At 31.9% G+C, this 25,509-nt stretch overlaps 2 protein-coding genes across 2 annotated transcripts; one reads left to right on the plus strand and one right to left on the minus strand.

Moving 5' to 3' along the window:
- Positions 1–5,765: 5,765 nt before the first annotated feature.
- On the minus strand, positions 5,766–13,589 carry LOC134706917 (leucine-rich repeat-containing protein 46-like). The gene is made up of 7 exons (XM_063566285.1): positions 13,431–13,589; positions 11,789–11,876; positions 10,418–10,529; positions 9,649–9,811; positions 8,938–9,007; positions 6,920–7,086; positions 5,766–6,080 (listed from the first exon to the last, which is right to left on the minus strand). Exons 1-7 carry the CDS (start codon positions 13,483–13,485, stop codon positions 5,926–5,928), a joined length of 810 nt encoding a protein of 269 aa, XP_063422355.1. The 5' UTR covers positions 13,486–13,589; the 3' UTR covers positions 5,766–5,925.
- LOC134706916 (hydroxyacylglutathione hydrolase, mitochondrial-like) lies at positions 13,506–23,192 on the plus strand. The gene is made up of 9 exons (XM_063566284.1): positions 13,506–13,610; positions 15,448–15,602; positions 16,166–16,230; positions 17,108–17,237; positions 17,611–17,716; positions 18,715–18,818; positions 19,520–19,621; positions 22,414–22,493; positions 23,018–23,192. Exons 1-9 carry the CDS (start codon positions 13,556–13,558, stop codon positions 23,106–23,108), a joined length of 888 nt encoding a protein of 295 aa, XP_063422354.1. The 5' UTR covers positions 13,506–13,555; the 3' UTR covers positions 23,109–23,192.
- The last annotated feature ends 2,317 nt before the right edge of the window (positions 23,193–25,509 follow it).

Below are 25,509 nucleotides of genomic sequence, written 5' to 3' on the forward strand. Positions count from 1 at the left end.
AAATTTTCATTGTTTTTGTGGATGGCTTTAATCATCTAGGAAAACCATTGAAAAATAAATTAAATTTTATATTGACCAGGCAAGGCGCAAACAAGACTACATAATTTCTCGGCTTAATTAGAATGTCAAATTACACCAAACATTGCAAGATTGAAATATGGAAGCTTCTGCACATATAATCTGTATTTGGTTTGAGAGAGATGGGTACTTCATTCAATGAGGTATCTTTGTATTTTATAAGTACAATGCAGACAAGTTATCTTTGTTTCTTATTTGGGTGAAATATTTTTTCCTCTGAAACATTGATATACTGCTACAAACTTCAACCCCTGAATTAAAGGCTCCTTACTTTGGACAGGAAATACTGAATGTGGTGGGGTAAACTAATTAGATGGCCCCAAACACTCTCGAATTTAGGATAGTGGTGCAACAACACAAAACAAGAGTACACTTTACAAAAATAAACAAGAAACATATTGGTAAAGAGCAACAAACAACAACCACTCAATTACAGGCAAATATAGAATGTGGCAGGGTTAAACTGGTTTATAAACATATGTTCAGCTCAATAAAGTTTTTTTTAAACATCTATAAAGCTTATTTATAGATATTCTGTGCACCCCAAAATAGTTCATCTATCAGTGTTTAGATAATGTAAATCTTTAAATTCCAACTATTAAATGCCTTTTTAGCTGACCTGGCCCAAAGGGCCAAGTGAGCTTTTCTCATCCCTCCCTGTCATTAACTTATACCAAAATCTTCTCTGAAACTACTGGGCCAATATTTAACCAAACGTGGCCACAATCGTCATTAGAATATCTAGTTTAAAAAAATGTGTTAGTAACCTGGGCAACCAACCAAGATGACCACCATGGCTAAAAATAGAGCATAGTGGTAAAATGTAGATTTTGGCTTAAATCAAAGCTTTTAGAGCAAATCTGATGTGGGTAAAATGTTTATCAAGTAAAGATCTATCTGCCCTTAAATTTTCAGATGAATTGAACAACATGTTGTTGGATTGCTGCCCCTGAATTCTTAATTTTAAGGAAATTTGCCAGTTTTTATACGACCGCAAATTTTGAAAAAAATTTCGTCGTATATTGCTATCACGTTGTCGTCGTCGTCGTCCGAATACTTTTAGTTTTCGCACTCTAACTTTAGTAAAAGTGAATAGAAATCTATGAAATTTTAACACAAGGTTTATGACCACAAAAGGAAGGCTGGTATTGATTTTGGGAGTTTTGGTCCCAACATTTTAGGAATTAGGGGCCAAAAAGGGCCCAAATAAGCATTTTCTTGGTTTTCGCACTATAACTTTAGTTTAAGTTAATAGAAATCTATGAAATTTTGACACAAGGTTTATGACCACAAAAGAAAGGTTGGGATTGATTTTGGGAGTTTTGGTTTCAACAGTTTAGGAATTAGGGGCCAAAAAAGGGCCCAAATAAGCATTATTCTTGGTTTTTGCACAATAACTTTAGTTAAAGTAAATAGAAATCAATGAAATTTAAACACAATGTTTATGACCACAAAAGGAAGGTTGGTATTGATTTTGGGAGTTTTGGTCCCAACAGTTAAGGAAAAAGGGGCCCAAAGGGTCCAAAATTAAACTTTGTTTGATTTCATCAAAATTGAATAATTGGGGTTCTTTAATATGCCGAATCTAACTGTGTATGTAGGTTCTTAATTTTTGGTCCCGTTTTCAAATTGGTCTACATTAAGGTCCAAAGGGTCCAAAATTAAACTTAGTTTGATTTTAACAAAAATTGAAACCTTGGGGTTCTTTGATATGCTGAATCTAAAAATGTACTTAGATTTTTGATTATTGGCCCAGTTTTCAAGTTGGCCCAAATCGAGGTCCAAAATTAAACATTGTTTGATTTCATCAAAAATTGAATAATTGGGGTTCTTTGATATGCCAAATCTAACTGTGTATGTAGATTCTTAATTTTTGGTCCAGTTTTAAAATTGGTCTAAATTAAAGTGCAAAGGGTCCAAAATTAAACTAAGTTTGATTTTAACAAAAATTAAATTCTTGGGCCTCTTTGATATGCTGAATCTAAACATGTACTTAGATTTTTGATTATGGGCCCAGTTTTCAAGTTGGTCCAAATCAGGATCTAAAATTATTATATTAAGTATTGTGCAATAGCAAGTCTTTTCAATTGCACAGTATTGTGCAATGGCAAGAAATATCAAATTTCACAATATTGTGAAATTGCAAATTTTTTTTTAATTAAGAGTTATCTTTCTTTGTCCAGTATAGTAAGCAAGAAATATCTGCAAGAATTTTTTTTAATTGGAGTTATCTTTCTTTGTCCAGAATCAACTTAAATCTTTGTTATATACAATATACAATGTATATTCACTTTTTACTACCAACTGATAAATTTAAATAATCTTTACCATTCAGTGATAACAAGCAGTTTTTTTACATCTTAATATTTTATAATGTATTTAAATGAGTAGTAATTGTTGCAAACTCCATCAGAATATTTTAATTGAAATTAGTTTTGGAATAAGGGAAAGGGGGATGTGATTAAAAAATTGGGTTCAATTTTTCTCATTTGAAATTTCATAAATAAAAAGAAAATTTCTTCAAACATTATTTTGAGAGGATTAATATTCAACAGCATAGTGAATTGCTCTAAGAGAAAACAAAAATTTTAAGTTCATTTGAATACATTCATTCTGTGTCAGAAACCTATGCTGTGTCAACTATTTAATCACAATCCAAATTTAGAGCGGAATCCAGCTTGAATGTTGTGTCCATACTTGCCCCAACCGTTCAGGGTTCAACCTCTGCGGTCGTATAAAGCTACGCCCTGCGGAGCATCTGGTTGGTTATTATCTTGAATACTATTATAGATAGAGATAAACTGTAAACAGCAATAATGTTCAGCAAAGTAAGATCTACAAATAAGTCAAAAAGACCAAAATGGTCAGTGGACCCTTTAAGGATTTATTGCCCTTTATAGTCATTTTTACCAATTTTTCGTAAATTACAAAAATCAACTCCTCTGAAACTACTGGGCCTAATTTAAAAAAAACCTAGCCACAATCATTATTAGGGTATGTATCTTGTTTAAAAATGTGTGCGGTGACCCAGCCAACCAATCAAGATGGTCGCCATGGCTAGATAGAGATAAACTGTGAACAGGAATAATGTTCAGCAAAGTAAGATCTACAAATAAGTCAACATGAAATAAATGTTCAGTTGACCCCTTAAGGAGTTATTGCCCTTTACAGTCAATGTTTAACAATATTCAATACTTTGGTAAATTGTAAATTTTTACAAAATATTTTTCTATGTAACTAAAGGGCCAAGTTTAACTTTGCCATTAAAGTGCGAGGTTTGGCATGCCATAAAACCAGGTTCAACCCACCACTTTTATTCCCCTTTAAAAGTGTCCTGTACCAAGTCAGGAAGATGGTCATTGTTATATTATTGTTCGTTTCTCTGTGTGTTGCATTTTAACGTTGAGTCGTTTGTGTTTTCTCTTATTTTTGAGATATTGAGATAAGACGTGGCACGGTACTTGTCTATCCCATATTCATGTATTTGGTTTTCATGTTATATTTGTTATTCTCGTGGTGTTTTGTCTGATGCTTGGTCCATTTTTGTGTGTGTTGCGTTTCGGTGTTGTGTCGTTGTTCTCCTCTTATATTTAATGCGTTTCACTCGGTTTTGGTTTGTTACCCTGATTTTGTTTTTTGTCCATGGATTTATGAGTTTTGAACAGCGGTATACTAATGTTGCCTTTATTTATTATAGATAGAGAAAAATTTAAGTTGCAAGAATGTTCAGTAAAGAAAGATGTACAAACACATCACCATCACCAAAACACAATTTTGTCATGAATCCATCTGTTTCCTTTGCATGTATGCACATAGACCAAGGTGAGCGACACAGGCTCTTAAGGGCCTCTAGTTGTATGTAACAAACACTCTGTATGTTTTCAGCAATGAAAAAAAATACCAATAAAATGATATTTTTGTCGAGGCCTGCAACTTTTGGTAGCAGAAAGCTTGACATACAGATAGTGATCTGGAGCAGCCTTTTAAGCTATATTTTTTTTGGGTGTTGATCTGGTTTTTTTTTAATACTATATGCAATAGGTCTACTATATTTGGTATATGGAATGATTGTAAGGTGTACATGTCTAGCAGGCAGGTGTCAACTGACCGTGACCTTATTTTTAATGGTTCAGTGGTCAAAGTGAAGATTTTTAGTTTTTCATGGTTCATTGCTCAGTGTTAAGTTATTGTGTTTTGACCTTTTTTATTTAAACTATAAGCAATAGGTCAACCATATTTGTTGTATGGAAGAATTATAAGCTGCTCATGTCTGCCTGGCATAGTTCATCTGACTGTGACCTCATTTTCATGGTTCATTGGTTAATGGTAAGTTTTCTTGGTTTAGTCTGTTTCTTAGAAACTATAAGGAATAAGTCAACTATATTTAGTGTATTGAATGATTGCAAGGTGAACATGTATTTCTTTTTTGGTTTATATGACTGGATCTCATTTTCTTGGATCATATTAAGTTTATGTGATAGTTGCACAGGCACTTGTCTCAGAAAAAAAAATCCTATATACCTTATTATAACACAAGGTACTTAACTTGCATTTTAGAAAAATGTTAGGTGGTGACGAAGTTCCGTTATATGCCGCTTTATAGGCTGTCAACCCCACTAAAGCTTGTTATATCGTAAATCTAAATTGATTTATCTATACAATGGTGTATAACATGCCTACATTTGTTGTCGGAATCATCCGTAGCAATCCTACCAAAGTATGTCAATCGTAATAATTTTGCAAACCGCTGAAGAATTGGCAATAAACGGCCGCAGTAAATGATTTATTATAAAAATCGTTTTAAAAAAATCTGTTAGTTTTCGTATGAATAGAACTTATCATACAGTTAGTAAAATTGTATGATATACCGTGAAAAAATCTAACAAGTGTTGTTTGTGGTATGTCTAATAAGTTACAAATTTTCCCATGACGTCAATGTCTTTCAGACTCTCTCTTGACTTTACGTATGAAATGAAACAAGATCAGATAACTCCGAGAAATATTTAGACTTTCCCATAGAATTGACCAATCGGAAACCGAGATATACAAGGCGCAATTGACATACTTTGGTAGGATTGCTACGGATGATTCCGACAATAAATGTAGGCATGTTATACACCATTGTAAAGATAAATCAATTTAGATTTACGATAAAACAAGCTTTAGTGGGATTAACAGCCTATAAAGCGGCATATAACGGAACTTCGTCACCACCCAACAATTTTCTAAAATGCAAGTTAAGTACCTTGTGTTATAATAAGGTATATAGGATTTTTTTTTCTGAGACAAGTGCCTGTGGATAGTTGAAGTAAATCTTTATATTTCGGACTATCAACATAATATCAATGATATGAAAGATTGTGAAACATAGTGTGTGCACACTGGTTTTAAAAAAAAACATATCTTGAAACTATAAATTTATTTTATCATTCATATCAATATAAATTTAATAATTTTGTTGTTGCAATATAAAACTAAATATCAATAAAAGTAAAAAAAATATAAATATACAACAAATCACATATATAACAGGTGGGTTCAGATTTTTGGAATGCAAAATACAACATTGAACAATAAACTAACATAATTAATCACTAAATTATAATATATGTCTGACTTTTGAGATATTTTGATCCTTTTGGGTAGCAAACACCGGTAAAAGTTATCTACAGTACTCTTTGACATTGGTCTCTATTAATTTATATCACATTACTTTTGTTTTGTTAAGTTTGCTCTTTTGAAGAGTTTTTTTCACTGTCCCATGTGATGTGTAACATCAGTTGATTGCCTGATATCATTGCTTGTATTGAAGACACATAATGCATTAGTTATAACACTTTCCATTGATCAAGACTTTTGTGGTCTGCGACTTGACAGAGGTAAATGAGTTCTTTCTCGTATCTGTTCCAGTTCAGCAGTATGATTATGGTGGTCCTTTAAGCCTTGTTCCATACGTCTCTGTGACCTTATCAAAATCTCAGTTGAAAATGATTGTAGAGACTCTAAAGTTAACAAGCAAGCTTTTAGTTCTGATACAAATATTTGATAAATATAAATAGCGTGTAGTGTTACCCTACCACATTAAGCTGTAATGAAAATTATTGATCACTTTTGTTGTTTTGATTACTTTGACTAATGAACAATGAAAATGAGGTCAAAGTCAGAAAAATCTGTGAGATGAACAGGAACACCTTAACAATCATTCCATATCCATATGTCAAATATAGTATAAATATACAGTTTTACCTACTGAAATAATATGAAACAGGTGCAACCTGTGTAAGTGGATGAAGTTTGTATTATTTTCGTAGTTTGTATTGATCACATAAATCAAGCTACTTTTTTCTTACTTTTATTTGGCCTGATATGCTGTTGCACTGTAGGTAAAGGTGAGGGACACTTGCTTACCAATTTAACCTACCACATTCTGTAGGTGAGGAGCCTGTTCACATTGACATTTGTTGTGTTATATCTTATTTGTTTTGTAAAATAAATCAGGACTTGTGTTCTCTTGTTTGTATTGTTTTACATTTGTCTTTTCTGAGAATTTTTATAGCTAGCTATGCTGTAATGGTTTAGCTCATTGTTAAAGGCCAGACAGTGACCTATAAATGCCAACTTCTGTGTCATTCTGTCTCTGAATACTAAATATCACATTAACATCACTGTTATTGTGGACTTATATAAAGCTTTATACATACAGTCAACATGCTGCTACCTCTGGTGAAAAATTATGAATGGAACCATAAGCCCTTTAATATCATATCATATAAATCAACCATATATGCATGTTATAATCATTTCTTTTCAATACACAGGTATACATTTTGAGAATATATACCTTTCTCTTGAGGCTTTTTATGAGATGAAACTAATTCTTCTTCCTCTGTTTCTTCTTCTTCCTCCTCATCACTACTGGCCTCTAATCCTACATCTCTTTTCTCTTTAGCTGAAATTTCCACTTCATCAAGTTGTCTCAGATTAACAAGTTCTTGGATCATTCTTCCTCTAAAACAAAGTTTTTAAAAGTTGTTGAAATGTAAAGTTATAAATCATGTATATAAAACTTCAAGATATTACTTCCTGAGGATATAGAAAACATTTACAAGTTGTTCTTTCATTGCAAACACCATTCTATCTTGTAAGTGGTTAATTCTATTCTTTAGAACAATATGATAACAAATAATCTATTAGTAGAATAAAGAATAGAAGCAAGGAATGTGTCTAAGAGACAACCCAACAGAAAAGCAGAAAATAGCACAAGCCACCAATGGGTCTTCAATCCAACAGCAAGAAAATCCCCAGAGGCTGGTACAGATAGCCCCTTACCAATAGGGATGGCGGTCGGTAATTGCAATCTGTAATTGTAACTAATTGTCATAATTGATTTTATTTTTTCAAGTAATCCACAGTAATCTGTAAATAACAACATTGTGATGTTTCAATATCTAATTATACTTCTGTATAAAACTATAAGCATTAAAATTTAGCGATTATAACATGAGATGAAAATATAAGAATTGAAAGCTTCTTATTGTAATTCTATAGGGAAGTAAAAGCGTTGATCATGCAATCATTTTAATAATGAATCTGTGCTTCCTACGAAATGCTCTTCAGTCAACCCTTTAACACCCCAACAAGAGGCTGTCAACTTGACAGTAAACTGAATAATCCTGCAAGAAAATGACATTTGCAAATCTGGACCCCCATACCAAATCAAGTAAACAAATTTTATGGAAATAAACTGTGTCAATGCTAATTAACACATCTGCATACCAAGTATCATCAACCTACCACCAATTGATCTCCTAAGTAAACTAACCTAATCACAATACACTATTGCTGCTGCTGTCAAAAACAGCACACCTTAGTCTTGCTTGTAATTACCTTGAATGGTACAATGTATTATTAATTTATTTCTTTATGATAAATTTCAAAGAAGGATCAAATGACAAACTAATTACTTCGCTTAGTTTTTTTTATAAATTCCTTTATCTGTTCTACTTAGCATTCCAAATTCCCTAGTGAAAATATAGCTATTGTATTTTAAAAATATTTGACATTTTCACAAAAAAAGTCTTACAATTAATGTAACTTGTAAGTTTGTATAACTTCATCTTCGCTAGCCAAGGGTTTACGATCCACTCCCGCTCTCTTCACCCTTGGCGGATGGAGCCAACATTTGTGATAACAATGTTGCGCCATCTATCGTTAGATAAAAATCACGCCAATTCCGAATACATTAGTCTTGACCAATGGTAGCACTTGAACTCTTCAATCTGGAGGTAAAAACACGGTAGCGTCTAGATTCTACACACTTGGTTAAGTCGGATATGAAAGCATTCGTCAACATTCATGCATTTGTGCATGAAACATACACATGAACTTCTATTTTTTGATTGAACACATTCAAGTTTTCACTAAATATAGTCGTATGTTTAGGGATGTAAAGGCTTGTTGCACAAAAAACATGTGGCAATTGTTTACAAACACTTTCTAGATTTACACGTGATCATGTTATAGGCGCATTTTGATTGGATGCAGCGAGTTTTGACTGCAACCAATAAAAATCCTTACCTTGTGTCTCGGAAATTTTATCTCAATCCGCCAAGGGTGAAGAGAGCGGGAGTGGATCATAACCCTTGGCTAGCGAAGATGGTATAACTTATGATAACCATTGATGCTTCTTATGAACAGAGCTACATAGAATCAAAGCTTTAATAGCTTGCTGCCAAATCCTGTAAATTGTTCTGTATGTGTATTTGATGTACTTTGGATTCATTATTATTCATGGGGTACCAATTTTCGTGCATTTTGAAACCAACAAGTTTAAATTGTTCAACAAAGTATAAATTTTACCTGTGATCAGGATGATTGCAACATGGATTCCCTTTTAAATTCAGAATAATCAGACTCTGTGGAAATTCATCTGTAGAAAATAAAACAGATGATATACAATGTATTCAATACATTCAGAACACTGATATGCCACATATTTTATATTTTTTTTATTTCTTTTTAGTCAAGGTTTTGAAAGAGGCTTTGATAGCCTGATACTGGTAACAAACATTCTATACAACCATTTTATTGTTAGATGATAGTGTGAAAATAGACAAACACATATAAAACAATCATATAAATCCATATGACAAAAAACTTTTGTCATCAAAGTAACATTAGGGCTTTTTGTGCCTAAAGCCTTTGGCAAATATATGTACCATGCACGGTAAAACCATGATCATTCACAATGATATAAAGTTAAATGTGGATTAATCAATTGCACCCTAAACTTTTTATGTGACAGTTTCAAATTTGACCATCACATTATCTCAACAATCTTTTCAAAATCATCAAATAACCACCTTTTATATCATGAAAATACTCAAAACAAATATTAAAATAAATAGTACTTGTATCAGCTTTTGAGCAAAGACATTACACATATTTCAAAATGTATGTCGATGGACAAAATATAAACAGTTTTGACTGACTGGTACAGAATTAAGTATTTTGAGGTATTAAGGCAAAAATCCAAAATATAGATAACCTGATATTGAAGCTTAAAAATACCTATGTCAAAATTCTGCTGTGAGACACAGTTATGAGACAAATCCAAGAAATGTAGTTTTGGTAAACAGTTGAGATTTTCAACCCTCCTAATTCTGTTATCAGCAAGTGTCAAAAAAGTCAGATTCTTCAGACATTCGAGATTCTCTATCTTTTCTATCAGGTTCTGTAAGAAAACAATGAGATTTCTGAACTTCATATTTTCATTTTGCATCAATATTTTTTTTAATTTAGGATTTTTTCATAAAAAAAGGCTCAGCAAACCAGAGGGGCTTAAAGGCTATTGACCAGTAAACCAAAATTTACCCCAATTTTCTCATTCTCTTTCCCAGGAACATTTATATCAGCTTGACTTTTGAAATGATTGAATTTATGCTTCCTTTCTAAAAAAAATATATTAAGAGATACGTTAAAGTTTTCCATTTCATTATTTTTTCACAACTTTGTTTTTGAATTGTGTTTAAATTTGAATGCCACCTTAAAGTCTTCCTTGAAATAAATATTAATTATAACTGAAGTATTTCAAGTCTATGATAGAAGTGCAGGGTTATAATGTTTTCTGGCCTGTGAGTCAGACTATCCTTTAACCTGTAATAATAAGTCTGTACAGATTCGGGTCAATGTAATGCCAAATCAAAATATAGTTATATATTACATGAAAGAAACAGAAAATGTTATGGTCATCAAGACAACTAATAATGAAATCAACAATTTTCCAAACAAAGGTCACTGAATGTTACCACAAGTTAAGTCAAAATGCAGTACTATTTACCACTTGCAGATAGAGGTTGGTGACTTTTGGTCCCAAGAGTTCAAAGCTATCAATTTTACCAATGTTTGCTCTGTCTAATCTAATGCGTGATATTGCATTCAGTTCTTGCAATCTATAATATACAATAAATAGCACAATTATTTACCTGGAAAACTGAATAGAAAACAAACATTATAATCTATACTACACTGAAAATATTTTAACACATCATAATAATTTATTATTTGTCAAATGTAAGCTTCTGTTGTGTTCACTTTAGCTTAACACCTGGAAGTATGCTGTGGTTGTCTTAAAACCTCGGGAAAATGATGATACACAAAGACAACAACATCCTAGATTTCTGCAAGGATTTTTTTTTGGCAAATTGTAATAATAAGTTTCCAAATTTACAAACATTCAGTTTACTATTATTTTCTTAGAAATAAGCACTTGAAATTTTTAACCGTTTTTTTTTTAAAGAAATAAACCACAAGTCTTTTGGACTAATCAATGAACAAAAGAAATGTTGTCATGGGAGACAACTTCTAAAAAACTATGTTCAAGTTAGGGGAGATACAATTTTAATTTAGCTGGATAATATGAGGCAGGCATAACCTGTAAATGGGGACGAAGTCTCTATGAATTATTTTTTTGTAACTTGAAAATATTTGTTAAAACAAATTAACGAAAATACCGTAACGGTTCCGATTTTGGTTCTGTTGTTAGGGATTTTGGTTGTGACGTTATTTAACTATGACGTCGTATGCAATGTAAACAAAGAAACGCTTCCATCAGGTAACGTTTTGTCAAATCAAGGAATTATAAAAAATGAAATTGGTATTGCATTCCTTCCTATTTATACTAGACTTATAAATAAATATTTTACTCAAAGATTCATACAAACAAAACAGGAAAAAGGAAGTACATTGTAGATTTCTGCGCAGGTCCGGGATTTCAAAACATGACATAAAAAATTGAACGATTTTGAGTTCATTAGTACAATGAAAAATTCGGGATATTTTCCCGATTTTTTTTTTTATTGAATTTTCTACTGTTATTGGGGACTTCGTCCCCATATTACTGCAATTTTTCTAAATACATTATACAAATACAATTTGATTAATAAATGTATATATTAAATTCCCTTTCTTTTTAAGATTGTGTTTTTTCTTCAATTAACGTTTCTTTTTCCAGTTTTCAACTCTGCCCTTTTTGTAAGGAAAATAAGAGATAAATAAATATAATATCAATTTTAGTTTCAACTGAATTCTAATGAAAGTCAAAACCACCTCTTACCAAGTCATGGACTTAAATTTGTGCAAGTTTCACCATCACTTATCATGCTCATGCTGTTACTCATAAATTACATTATTTCTACAGCATCAAACTTACACTTGATCATGATCATTTTCATCATACCCCAATGGTAAGTTTCTCTTAGCTATCAAATGGAATGTTAATCTGACTGGCTTTGGTTCCTCTAAAATATAATAACTGTTTTTTTAACAAATAATAACTTTATAATGGTATACATTCAAATAATTAGTTATCTAAAATAATAAAATACTGTGTAGATTAATCAAATCAAGGACGTACAACTAACAACTAATATACATCATTGATCTGAGGTTGAGGACTTGAGGGTCAAATTCATATTCTTTTTCAGTGCCATAAACTTTCCAATATTCGTTTTAACTTTTCAAATGAAATAAAACTAAGGTTTGATTTTTTTAGTAGTTTTCAATATCAAATCACAATCTTTTTGGCTTAAGTCTTCTGAAGATATTTTCATACACCCAGGGCCCCAGAAACAAGAATCACTTGTTGTTTTCTTTCATGTAAATATCACCAAGTATGTATTCTACAAATTTAAAGATAAATTTTTGTTCATATTTTTTAATCATATACAAATGTACTCCGTGCATGCAACAAATCGTAATCTTCAATATTAATGAAGCTGTAACTGTATATCAGAAGAAGAAGAAGAAGAAGAGAATTATTGGAAAATTTATCCTCTCATAGGAAAGTTTCCTTAAATGGTAAATACATGTAGTTGTAGTACTGCCCAGTGACCCTGAGTCCATCCCTTTCTTTACCTAGTTATGTTATTACCAAAGACTTAACTACTATCATGGCTGTGCTTGTTGTATTCTTTGAATTGTCTCAATAAATATATTCTATAACATTGTGTCTTAATCATATTTAATCGTACATGTATGTATGTACGTAGATCCCTCCGTTTATGGGGCACCCCTTGAGAGCTACAAGGGTACAGTGGAATCTGTGTACACTCCCTATCGGGATTAATGAAGATGTGTCACTGAACGTATTTACAATGTTCAATATTTACAAGGACAATCCCCACCCAACACCAGGGAGTGTTAGGACACTGGGCAGTCTGTTATTATGGTGGAGGAAGCTGAAGCCAAATTTGACCACCCGAGGCCCCCATAGTACCCATTCTAGTTTAAACTCCAGTCTGGGTACCAGATATGTGTGTGAGTGTGTGAAAAACGCCCTTCTGATGTACTGATAATTTTAGCACCCTGAGTGCGAATCGAACTCGGGACCTTCAGCACTGTAGCCATCGGTCTTAACCACTAGACCACGACACTATGTAGACCACGAATCACTTGTAATCATTTGTATGAAAAAAATGCTGATTATTCTGATCCTTGTACATGTTGTTAGCGCTTAGATATTTTAACCAGAGGCAGAGCCGACAAAATATCCAGTCTTATATATTATATCATCTGCTGTATAAATGAACCAAAATTTTATTATGTAAGTGAAAAGGCAGCTTTTTACTTGATGTTTCTAACTGAAAGAACAATACACAATAGAAAAAGAAGAAATGCGGATACACAGATAAACTTTAATAATTTGTTGTTTACATTGTTGTCAGGTGCATAATTTCTGAGTTTTTCTTTTCAAATTATATGTATTCCTTGTGTATTTTTCGACGATTCTGAATATTGAAAAGTTTACTATAAGTCTGTATACTTAAAAGATAATATAAGTAAAATCTTTAAACCTAATTTAACTTCTGTGTCTTCAGTCCTAAAATCGTCGATTTCGTTTTCATTCATTTTTATTTTCTAATTTACGAACCGGTTCCGGACAGACACTGACTGGTCATAATTCAGGACGATAATACGAATGTTTGCCCGACGACTTACGGTGATCAAGAGAGTTTTACAGGCTGTCAATACTGGTAAATAACAAGTCATTAATTAACCATTATACATTGAATTTTACATTAAACATTTATGCTTATCATACATGTAAAACAGTTAAAAAAACACAAAACACACTAGTATGGTCATGATGGTCTGGTATAAATATTTACAAGAGATACAAATGTATCTAGTACACATGCCTGGTTCAAGTGTTTAGTATATTCTTGGATCATTTTACATGGTATCAAACTATATTGTGAATTTAATGTCAAATTATAACTTCCTGCAAAAGCTGGTAAGTGTTAAGGTGGAGTTTTATTTTTCAGTTGTTATAATGACTTAGCTAACTTGTTATGACGACTAAGATAACTTGTTATGACGACTAAGATAACTTGTTATGACGACTAAGATAACTTGTTATGACGACTAAGATAATTTGTTATAACGACTAAGATAACTTGTTATAACAACTTAGCTTAACTTTCTCATCAAAACATCACAGTGAACTTGTTTTAACAACTTAGCTAACTCATGTAAACAACTTAGGTAACTTGTTTAAACAACTTATCTAACTTGTTATAATGACTTAGCTAATCTAACTCCTTATAACAATTTAAATAACAAATTAACTAACTGGTTTAAGCAACTAAGTCACCTAGTTAAACCAACTTAGTTAACTGGTTTAATTAAACAACTAAGTCGTTACAACAAGTTAGCTAAGTTGTTATAACGAGTTAGATTAGCTAAGTCGAAATAACAAGTTAGCTACCTCAAATTACTTTTATAACTGTAGGATATTTATATTAAATGGGCCTGAAATGTTGCTGCACAAATAAAGTCCTAAAGTACCTTAAATTATTTTCATAACTGCGTGTATAACCATAGATGTAATATAACATAGATCTATGGTATACCTCTCTGGAACATGCCAATAATTTGTATAAACGAATGCCCTTTTACTGTCTGGCGTCAAACAGTCCTTTTTCGACTAACATTAGTTTCAAATTGGATAAAATTTTAAGTGATTTATCAAAATGTACTTATTGTGAATGGTCAGAGTCTCAAATAATCATCTGTTTCTTTCAAATTTTGGAAAGAATTTTTTTTTTATTCCTCTTAGTCAGTTGATTTTTTATAGTTATAAAGAAAATGTATATTTAAGCGTCATGCACCAAAAATTTCTATTTATGTCAATTGGCAAGATTTAACTGTTATTTGTCATGCAGGTAACCCCCATCACTGCTTCCTGTGCATGGTGTTATACTGTATGACACCATTTCAGATTCATTACTCATTAATATTCTGTCTACCAAATATTCTAAACATAATACTTAATAGAAATTTGTTTTATGGCGCCTTCATGTCAACATGCTATACCATGTGCCATGGTTTAAGATTCATTCCTCATATTACTTAGCTTCCTATTTAAATTTTGTCACATTTTTCTAGGGATAACAAATCACAGCTTCCTACAATTTGGTAGATGGCTTCATGTCAGCATGCTTTATCATGTGACTTGGTTTTGTATTCATTGCTCATCATCTTATTTTTACCAAACACCTTTTCATTCTTAAAATTATAGCCATGCATGTATGAAATTTTTATCATATATTTCTAGGGAACTACAAATAACACCTTCCTGAAATTTGTAAAGTCAGGCTTTATCATGTTTATCTGAACATGATTTAGTGGTTGATTGGTTTTACAGAAAAAATAAAGATTTAACTTCCTTTAAAAACGAATATATTTTGAAGCAGGGGTATCATTAGTAAGCACTTGCTCACATTTCTAACTGTTTATTCTGTTTGGAACAAATTTCCATCATTTGTATACTTATATAATATATATTATGTTTAACATGTAATTATTCAGAATCTGTAAGATTTTGTCACAGTAGACCACAGCTTACCCAGTTTACCGACATGAAGATTCAGTTACTTCCTGCCCTTGAGGATAACTACATGTATCTACTTATTGACGAAGAAACAAAACAATGTGCTGCTGTTGATCCGGTAGAACCAGAAAAGGTAAACTTTGAATCAACAGAATTTAAATTTAGATGGATTTAGCTGTTATTTATAGGTCCTTTTTTGGTCATAAAGCTCCTCGACTGTTTCCGTTTTCATATATCCACGGCTTTCAAAATATCAAAATACTCAGATTTAAGGGTTGCTGATGAAGGTGAATCCAAGAAAGCACCACAGAGGCATACAATTGTTTTAATTTTACCAGTACTTTGTTTTTGCATTAATTTAAATTCATATTCAACACATGCATTTTAAAGGATTAGAACTTTAGAATTTTCACTAGTGAGACAAATGTGATAGTCTCCTTTATATACCATAGCACAGGGTACTAACACATTCTTAATTCATAAAAAAAATAATCCCAAAAGACATCCCCCTGTGACTCACTGGCTTCTGATGTAAGACAGACATTAAGTATTACAGGAAACTTGGTGAAAATTTGATAATTCAAACATGTTTTCTTTTACCTTAGTTTCAAAACACATATAAATTAAGGTAGCTACATTTCATTTTGAAATAATATACTTCTCTAAAATGTATACAAATAATGTATGATATTGCAGGTACTAAAGGCAGTGGAGGATGCTGGTGTTACTCTTACCAGTGTGCTTACAACACATCATCATTGGTAAGATTTAGTTTGTTTATGTTTTTTAACTGAGAAGCAGATTACTTTTAGTAGTTATTGCATATTTTTGTTGTTGGTTTGTTTTTGGTAGGAGTGTGTTGTCAATTATTAGCCAGTTTTTACCGATAGTAATTACAGTTGATGTGTCCTAATGAAATGAGAGTAAAAACATTGTTTTATCTCAGAATAAGTCTGCCATCCTCAATCACAGACTGAATAACACTTAAGGGGTTTACCCAACACTTTGACTAAAATAGATCTGGCTCGTTTAATTTTCATAATGTTTTGATAAAATATATATATTTTCTTTGACATGTTTACAAAAATATGAAAATTTCTAGAAATTTGAACTGTCCAACTAACAGGAGTAATTTTGTTGGCTCTATATCAGTTGAAAAGCTAGATGTCTCCACATTAATAGCATTTGATTAAAACAATCAGCTGACTTTTAAGAGATTATAAACTCCCTTAGGTATTCTGTACCCCCTTAAAGGACTTTTTTAATTTGAATTCTAATAATAGTCGTCTATCAATCATCACTCTATCTATACAGATGACTTCAAACTAAATTAGGCTGATATGAATGTTTTCCCTGTGTTTGGTAAAAAAAAAATGAAATTGTACATGTAATAATTTTTTTTGGACTTCCAGTAATTAGTTAAATTCAATATGAAATTATTTTTTTGACTCCATGCTGCATTTTTCTTTCAAAGATTGACAGGGCAATGATGACTCTTAAAGTGCTAGAAATGTTGCTTGGTATAGGCAGTTGTATATCTTCTTGCCTTATTCTAGTCTCTATGGAGTATATCAAAAGAATTTTACCTGTGTGAAACATTATGAGAAATTTGAGATATGCTCATTTACTTATTAATAGGGATCATGCAGGTGGAAATGAAAAGTTTATAGATTTGATGAAGAAAAGAGGACTGAATGTGAAAGTGTTTGGTGGAGATGACAGGATAGGTGCCCTTTCTAATAAAGTTAAACATGGAGACAAATTCAAGGTATTAATAAGTGAACAATAAGTACAAATTACGTTAGAAAGGGAAAATCTAAAAAAACAAAATTGTTGCCCTTCCTGCAATGAAAATCAACAAAGTGTGATACTCTATTTTGTTTCTTTTTCCATAAATTTTTGAGACATTGATAACTTTGTTTAACCTTAATTCAAAGTTACAAACTTGGAGGACAGATTTAAAAAAAACAACTAATATATTTCACTTGTATACTGGCAGTCGCAATATTAGAAGGTAGAACCCTTTTTAAAAATAACTTTAATAAATGTTTTAGACACTAGTTGTGTGGGTACTTTGCTGGTACAATTATTTATTGCTAATTTATACCTAATTATACAAAAAGTATATACTTTATTTTCAGATAGGCAGTTTAGACATTGAGTGTCTATTTACACCATGTCATACATCAGGCCATATTTGTTACTATGTAACCAGTTCAAAGGGAGACCAGCCTGCAGTATTTACTGGTTAGAAAGTCTTATATTGTTAAAAGCTTTGAACCAATAATATGAATTGAGATCACATGGCTTTAAATGGCTAAGACAGAATAAAAAGTAGGATTTCTCTATCTATGCTCTTTCAAAATGCAAACTCTTCAGTTTTTATCTACAATCAACATTTTTTTTGTCAATTAGAATAGAATAAACTTCTGTTTGACACATTCCCCATTTCAATTCTCAATTTTATTCTTATGAAGTGTATATTACTCCACAGTAGTTTTCAAGCTTAACAAACTCTTATATATATTTGTAGAGAATGAAATGGAAATATGAATTTCTTGCTTCTATGCAAATTAAGAAACTGCCAAAAACACTTTTATGGGGTTTCTCATCACCTATGTCTTCCTGGTCTTAGCTATAGTTCATAATTTTAACTTGTGACTTGACTGTCACTGGTTATTTTCACATATTAAAATTCTTTAAAAATTCTGACACATTTGCAAATTATTTATTTCATCACATCAAATGTACAACTGGTCACAAATTTTACTAAACTACTAAAGAAGATGATAGATCACATTCATCAATGTTTGTAATAAATGGAATAGATAAATTTATATATAGATTAAATTTGAATTTATATGAAAGGAAGGGTAGTTGGTAGTTTTTTAATTCATCTTAAAATTTAAACTTTAATCTTTTGGTTCTTTCCTTATTTAAATGGAAAATTCTCAGTATAATATACTTTCTACTAAGATGAGTTTTCATGACGTTTCAAAGAGTGTAAGACAACACAATCTCTGGTTCGTATTAAATCAGTTTTATATTAAAAGGGGGAGATAATCTGAAGTTATCAGATTATCTCCCATTGAAACAGATAATAAAATGACACACAACAATTAGTTCACTACTACTTTTACCAGAATGATTCCAGTTAATAATTTTTGTTTATTGTAATTTTATTTTCTATGAAGAAAGATATACTCCTTACCAAGTTATGAATTCTTTTTTTGCAAATATTGTAGGTGACACATTATTCATGGCTGGATGTGGCAAATTCTTTGAAGGAAGTCCAGCTCAAATGTACAAAGCTTTGGTAGAAATTCTGGCAAAGTTACCACTGAACACAGTATGTTAAATAAGGGAAAATAAATACACAGAATAATTTCATACTTACAGTATGTTTAATTAGCTTGTCATTCATATCTATGCAACAACCCCTTTAACTTACTTTGCATCTATTTCATTATAATTTATAAATTACACACAAGTCTAGTTACTATACAGTATAGTTGTGGCTAAGAAAAGAATGAATATTTTGCTGTATTAAGGTCAACATCTTGTATACTATAACATTTCCTCAATTGTTGAACCCTTCTTCATGTTCTTGAAGCATTGATAAATAGAAGTTGGTAATTTGTCTTTCTTGGATTCTGTCTTATTTACATATACCCACATTTCTTTTTATTCATACATGATCTTCTATTTATAAGCAGTTGTGCATTTCTTCATGGATATTATTTTTAAATATCACAAAGCAATTTGACATGATGAGTTTTGCTGCAAGGAATTGGAATGTATTTTTTGCTTTCACTAACTTGCATAGCTACTTATACCAGATGTTGCTTCTTAATACAGCAATATTCTTGTTCATTTGTTATTGTGATTGTTAAATATACAAGATATATTTTTAAACAAGGCTGCATGCATACAATAATGCTTTCAATATCTATCTTTATTTTTGCAACACCTATCCTGTTGCAGTGTTCTTGAAAATAAAAACATCACAAAGATGTCTGAATTATAAACAATAACCAACATTCATTACAGAGAGTATTTTGTGGTCATGAGTACACAGTAAACAATCTGAAGTTTGCTGCACATGTAGAGCCTTCTAGTGATGAAGTAAAGAGGAAATTAGCATGGGCAACTGTAAGTTTATCTGCTTACATTTTATGTCGATGCATTGTACTAGATTAAGTTTTATAAATTTTATACAGTTTATATTCTTAGACTTTATTAAGAGGAATGCCTAATGCCCGTGTCACACTGTCCCGATTTTTACGCTGATGGCAACATGATTATGGAAATTTTCAAAATCGGGACTGATCGTATCCAGATCAGGCTATTCGTAGTGCCATCTTTGACCATTGTAGAACCATCGGCCACTTTTTCTAGCCTTCGGGGACAACTTCGGGAAGGGTTCTAAATTTTTTAACATGTTAAAAAATCCCCAATGGTGCGTCCGATGTTGAGGGTTCGTATTGAGTTCGTATCACCATCCTCACCATCGTAATATCACCGGGAATGCATCTTTGAACATCCTATTGCATTCGTGTTTCTATCGTTTCCATCGGGCAGTTTTGACATTACGATGTCTACACGAATGAATCTCGAAGCTACACGAAGGTCTTACGAGGGCAACACGACTTCGTGAAGTCCGCGTTATCCCGTCGTGTTGCCATCGAATAAAAGTACGAAGGCGACAAGATGGAACTACGACGGCAATAAATCCAGCTAAATGTAAGTTAATTTTCGCGCTAAAATACATTTAAAGTGCCATGCGCAATATGCGCTGGCCAGTCTAATACGACAGTTAAGAAAGACGTTCACAAAACATGGAGCTCATATCATATGATTCTATGAGAACAAGGAAGGCATTGTTTCTATTAATTCAAATGGAACAAGAAGAGCAGCTATTACAGGCTCAGGATTTACTTTTACAAGTAAAATATTATTTTTTGTCAATTTTTCATATCAAGTGTCATAATGAAAATCATAAACATGCCTCGTACACCAAAACTGCATGAACACATATATAGGGAAACCAACTTTTTCTTCATTATTCTGATTTTTTATGTATCGTCGGAGTTGTTGTCACATGAATGTTTACTCCATAACCATTTTGTTTTCTATATGTCATGTTTTGCCGCATTTGTTGCTTTCCCCACATCCTTCATTTTGAATATATTATTATGATATTCTCACAGGCACTTGTCTCAAATTTTTTTTCCCTATATACCTTAATATAACACAAGGTACTTAACTAATTTTTTTAATAATGACACCCAGTCCCAAATTCACGTTATTTTTTTATTTCTCGGTTGTCAAACCTACTTAAACTTAATATGCCGTAAATCTAAATTGACTTATCTACACAATGGTATATGACACGACTATCATTGTTGTCGGGATCATTAGTAGCAGGCCTCAGAAGTCGGAAAGAGCTCTTTTTGAATAAAAAGGATCAACGTTACGAACCCATTACCTTACCTTTAAGATAGATCAGTAAACATGGGCATAATTATAGGTGATTATTCAGACTAGTGCACACATTTTACAGTTCAAACAAGGCAATGCCGAGCGTGGCATCCCCTTGTATGTAACATATTGGGACATATATGGACACTATATTTGTATATGACACGTGCAAAAAATGGTAAATTGAATATGCATATTTGATACATAAACTATTTTTTTTAGAAATCAACCAAAACATTCAGTAATGGAAAGTCCTTTAATATTGTCTTTAGAACCACCAGGTAAAAAAATGAGCAACCAATTTCCTGTGTATTATTCTATTTCATGGAGAAAAAACAAGTCCATCTGCATGACCTTGACATTTGGCCTTGAACGTAAAAAATGTCAGATCATTACAAGGAGGAACAATATACCAAATGTGTTTTTGAAGCATATTGGTTTTAGAATGTTCACAAGGGTGATATTGCCTCGTATTACAACTGCTACTGTGACCTTGACCTTTGAACTTTAAAATCAATAGCGCTTAAGATAATCAATTTAAAACGTGTGATGCCTTCGGCATATAATTTAAATGCATCCTGAGCTGTACACGACGTCTTTTAGACATCGTATGGCCATCGCACCATCATCGTAATCCATCGTGTAGCCTTCGTGATCCATCGTGTAGGCTTCGGCTGAGATATGAAGCTTAAATACCCTTCTTCGGTTAACCTTCGTATGTCCATCTTTTGCTATCTTAGATAATTTCGGCACCATCGTACATACTTCGTTATTCATCGTACTTGCTTCGGTTACTTTTTGGTATTTTAACTAGATCTGGACTAACTTCGTACAAACTAACAATTTTTGCATTCGGTTGTCCGTCGTATATAAAAAATCGGGACAGTGTGACGCGGGCATAATGGTCTGTAAATGAAAATATAATAAAAGTCACATAGAATAAAGTAAAATTAAAAAAATACTGCACTCCAAAGAAAAGTCAAAACAAAAAGTCTGTAGTCAAATGGCAAAATCAAAAGTTCAAACAAATCAAATCAAAAACGATGACTTGGTACAGGCATTTTTGTATGTAGAAAATGGTGAATTAGAAAAGGCAGTTACAATGCAACTCTGTAAAACAAGTAAAATAGAAAACAAAAGTGCTTCTGAAAACAATGATAAACAATACAGTATCAAAGATTTTATTCACAGTTACAAAAAGTAAGCTTGATCAATATACTGTATTCACTGTTAAGAAAACATATCATCCTATATTCTAGATTCACATGTTATTATAAAAGTATAATTCACTTATTTTGTGTTACTCTATTGTAATAATATTTGACATCTGTTGTCCCTAAATTTTCAAAAATTGTGGTGAAGATTTTAACATGTGATTTATTGTTTAAAGTCAAAACAGAATTTGACAGCAAAATATTTAAGTGACAAAAGATAATGAAAACAAATAAACATATTAATTTCAGGCACAAAGATCAAAAGGTCTTACAACAATTCCCTCCACTATTGAGGATGAATTAAAGTTCAATCCATTCATGAGAGTCAAGTAAGTACTTCAGAGAATAAGTTTTTACTGGTAATTCTGTGATGGTGTTCTTTTTAATAATTTTAAATAGTTTTCTTGCTTATTATAGAAATACACAAACATTCCTCATTTATAGTTTGAATATCTTAGTAAACATCATGAATAAATAGCTTGAGATACTGTGGTATTGATGGGATCTAAAGTATGTTCACCTCACTTTACCATATAACGTGTTATTAGAAAACATCCATAGAAAAAAGGTTGAAATATAGCTAACCATCCAGTGACTATAGGAATTCAATTGGACTTTGTGAAGTCTGTAAAGAATTGTTCTAAGGAAACTTTGTGAGTTATATAAATAAACTAGTTATATCTGATTTCTCCATAAAAAATCTTTTATAAAATATCATATGTTTGTAATAGAAATAATTTTTGTTACAACTAAAAAAAATGTGACACTGTTAAAAAAAACTTGTGCAAAGTAAATCATTTGTCACTATAAGTATAAGAAAATATTATTATATACTATTTTTACTTTGCTTCAGAGAGAGTAATGTGCAATCTCATGTTGGTAAAAAAGATCCAGTGGAAACAATGGGAGCATTGAGGGCAGAAAAAGATAACTTCAAAGGGTGATGTCGACATCGTGCAATACATAATTAGAAACATTTATTATGAGTAACAACTGTACATTAAATGAATATAAACTTTTTAATAGCATTATGTTTATGTTCTTACTAATGAGGTGGGGCCTTTAGGCTGAATGGTCAAAGTAATTGAACTTCTGTATCCATAGCCAGTATACACTGAAGTTCTAAGTACAAATTCTGCATTTGGTAGGTGTGTTTTACTCCAATCTTAAATGGCTTGTACTCGAGTAATTGTCCTGAAACCAGAAAATCTTAAAGTTTTTTGGCCCCTTTTTGACCCATAATTCCTAAACCCTATAACCCCAAATATCAATCCAAACCTTTCTTTTTTTAAATAATGGAACTTTGTGGACAATTTCATATAGATCCATATACTTATACACAGGTCATTGTCCGAAAACACGAAAATGTTTTTTTGGCCCCTAATTCCTACCCAGTTAGGACAATAACATCAAAAATCAACCACAACTTTACTTTTGTGGTACAGAACCTTGTTGTGCAATTTTATAGAGATCCAAGTTATTGTCTGGAAACCAGATGTATTCAGATGACAATGAAGATGCTTCTTACAACACTACAACATCATACAAACACAAATATTTTGAAATCATACAAAAATCAAATTGAATCATTAGATGTATCAACTGAAACTGTATAGTTTATGTCGATCTATTAATGTTTCCATGATGTTAAGCAAAAGGCTAAAAGAATCATAATTTCCCCAGAATGTGGCCTATAGAATTACTCGACACCAGGTTTGTACAAACATGAACAACAAGATGGGTGCCACATGTGGAGCAGAATCTATATCTTCTAAGAAACTGGAAATCACCCCTGGTCTTTGGTGGGGTTTGTGTTGCTCAGTTTTTTGCTTTCTTTGTTTTGTTTTGTAAACTGTTGTTAGTCTTTTGGTGTATTTTTTTAATCATTTTGCCATAGTGTTGTCAGTTAAATTTCAATTGGTGGGTGGGAGTGTCCATTTGGTGTATATTTCACCTTTGAAGTTCTTTTAACTCCTATAGGGAACAAGTCTATGATTTTATTCAAATTTCCATTTTTGTAGGTTTTGTATGTTGATCATTTTGTTGTCTACAATTTTGTATCTTGTTTTGTCTTCTCCTCTGAAACTACTGGGCCATATTTAACCAAACTTGGCCACAATCATCATTGATGTATCTAGTTTAAAATTTGTGTTTTTTGACCGGGCAAACCAAGCAAGATGGCCGCCATGGCTAAAAATAGAACATAGGGGTAAAATGCAGTTTTTGGCTTATAACTCAAAAACCAAAGCATTTAGAGCAAATCTGACATGGGGTAAAATTGTTAATCAGGTCAAGATCTATCTGCCGTGAAATTTTCAGATGAATCAGACAACCCATTGTTGGGTTGCTGCCGCTTAATTGGTAATTTTAAGGAAATTTTACTGTTTTTGGTTGTTATCTTGAATATTATTATAGATGGAGATAAACTGTAAACAGCAATAATGTTCAATAAAGTAAGATTTACAAATAAGTCAACATGACCAAAATGGTCAGTTGACCCCTTTAGGAGTTATTGCCCTTTATAGTCAATTTTTATTCATTTTTCTTAAATCTTAGTTAACTTTTACAAAAATCTTCTCCTCTGAAACTACCGACCAAAATTAATCCAAACTTGGCCACAATCATCATTGATGTATCTAGTTAAAAATTTGTGTTTTTTGACCCGGCCAACCAACCAAGATGGCCGCCACGGCTAAAAATAGAACATGGAGGTTAAATGCAGTTTTTGGTTATTTCTCAAAAACCAAAGCATTTAGAGCAAATCTGACAAGGGGTAAAATTGTTTATCTGGTCGAGATCTATCTGCCCTGAAATTTTAAGATGAATAAGACAACCTGTTGTTGGGTTGCTGCCCCTGAATTGGTAATTTTAAGGAAATTTTGCTGTTTTTGGATATTATCTTGAATATTATTATGGATAGAGATAAACTGTAAACAGCAAAAATGTTCAGCAAAGTAATATTTACAAATAAGTCAACAGGACCAAAATGGTCAGTTGACCCCTTTAGGAGTTATTGCCCTTTATAGTCAATTTTTATCCATTTTTCGTAAATCTTAGTCAACTTTTACAAAAATCTTCTCCTCTGAAACTACTGAGCCAAATTTTACCAAACATAGCCAGAATCATTATTAGGCTATCTAGTTTAAAAGTTGTGTTTTGTGACCGGGCAAACCAACCAAGATGGCCGCTACGGCTAAAAATAGAACATAGGGGTAAAATGCAGTTTTTGGCTTATAACTCAAAAACCAAAGCATATAGAGCAATCTGACTAGGGGTAAAATTGTTTATCTGGTCAAGATCTATCTGCCCTGAAATCTTTAGATGAATCGGACAACTCGTTGTTAG

This window comes from Mytilus trossulus, chromosome 2, assembly GCF_036588685.1.
Source record: "Mytilus trossulus isolate FHL-02 chromosome 2, PNRI_Mtr1.1.1.hap1, whole genome shotgun sequence".
Classification (NCBI taxonomy): domain Eukaryota; kingdom Metazoa; phylum Mollusca; class Bivalvia; order Mytilida; family Mytilidae; genus Mytilus; species Mytilus trossulus.

Bases quoted from the DNA above. Each gene is read 5' to 3' on its own strand.
- LOC134706917 (XM_063566285.1), bottom strand. From the start codon at position 13,485: ATGAATGAAAACGAAATCGACGATTTTAGGACTGAAGACACAGAAGTT. The intron at 11,877-13,430 runs GTTTAAAGATTT...ATTATATTTTAG, and splicing joins AGACACAGAAGTTAAATTAG to AGGAACCAAAGCCAGTCAGA. The intron at 9,008-9,648 runs GTATTTTTAAGC...TATTTTCTACAG, and splicing joins ACAGCAGAATTTTGACATAG to ATGAATTTCCACAGAGTCTG.
- LOC134706916 (XM_063566284.1), top strand. From the start codon at position 13,556: ATGTTTGCCCGACGACTTACGGTGATCAAGAGAGTTTTACAGGCTGTC. The intron at 16,231-17,107 runs GTAAGATTTAGT...ACTTATTAATAG, and splicing joins CTTACAACACATCATCATTG to GGATCATGCAGGTGGAAATG. The intron at 18,819-19,519 runs GTATGTTAAATA...CATTCATTACAG, and splicing joins CAAAGTTACCACTGAACACA to AGAGTATTTTGTGGTCATGA.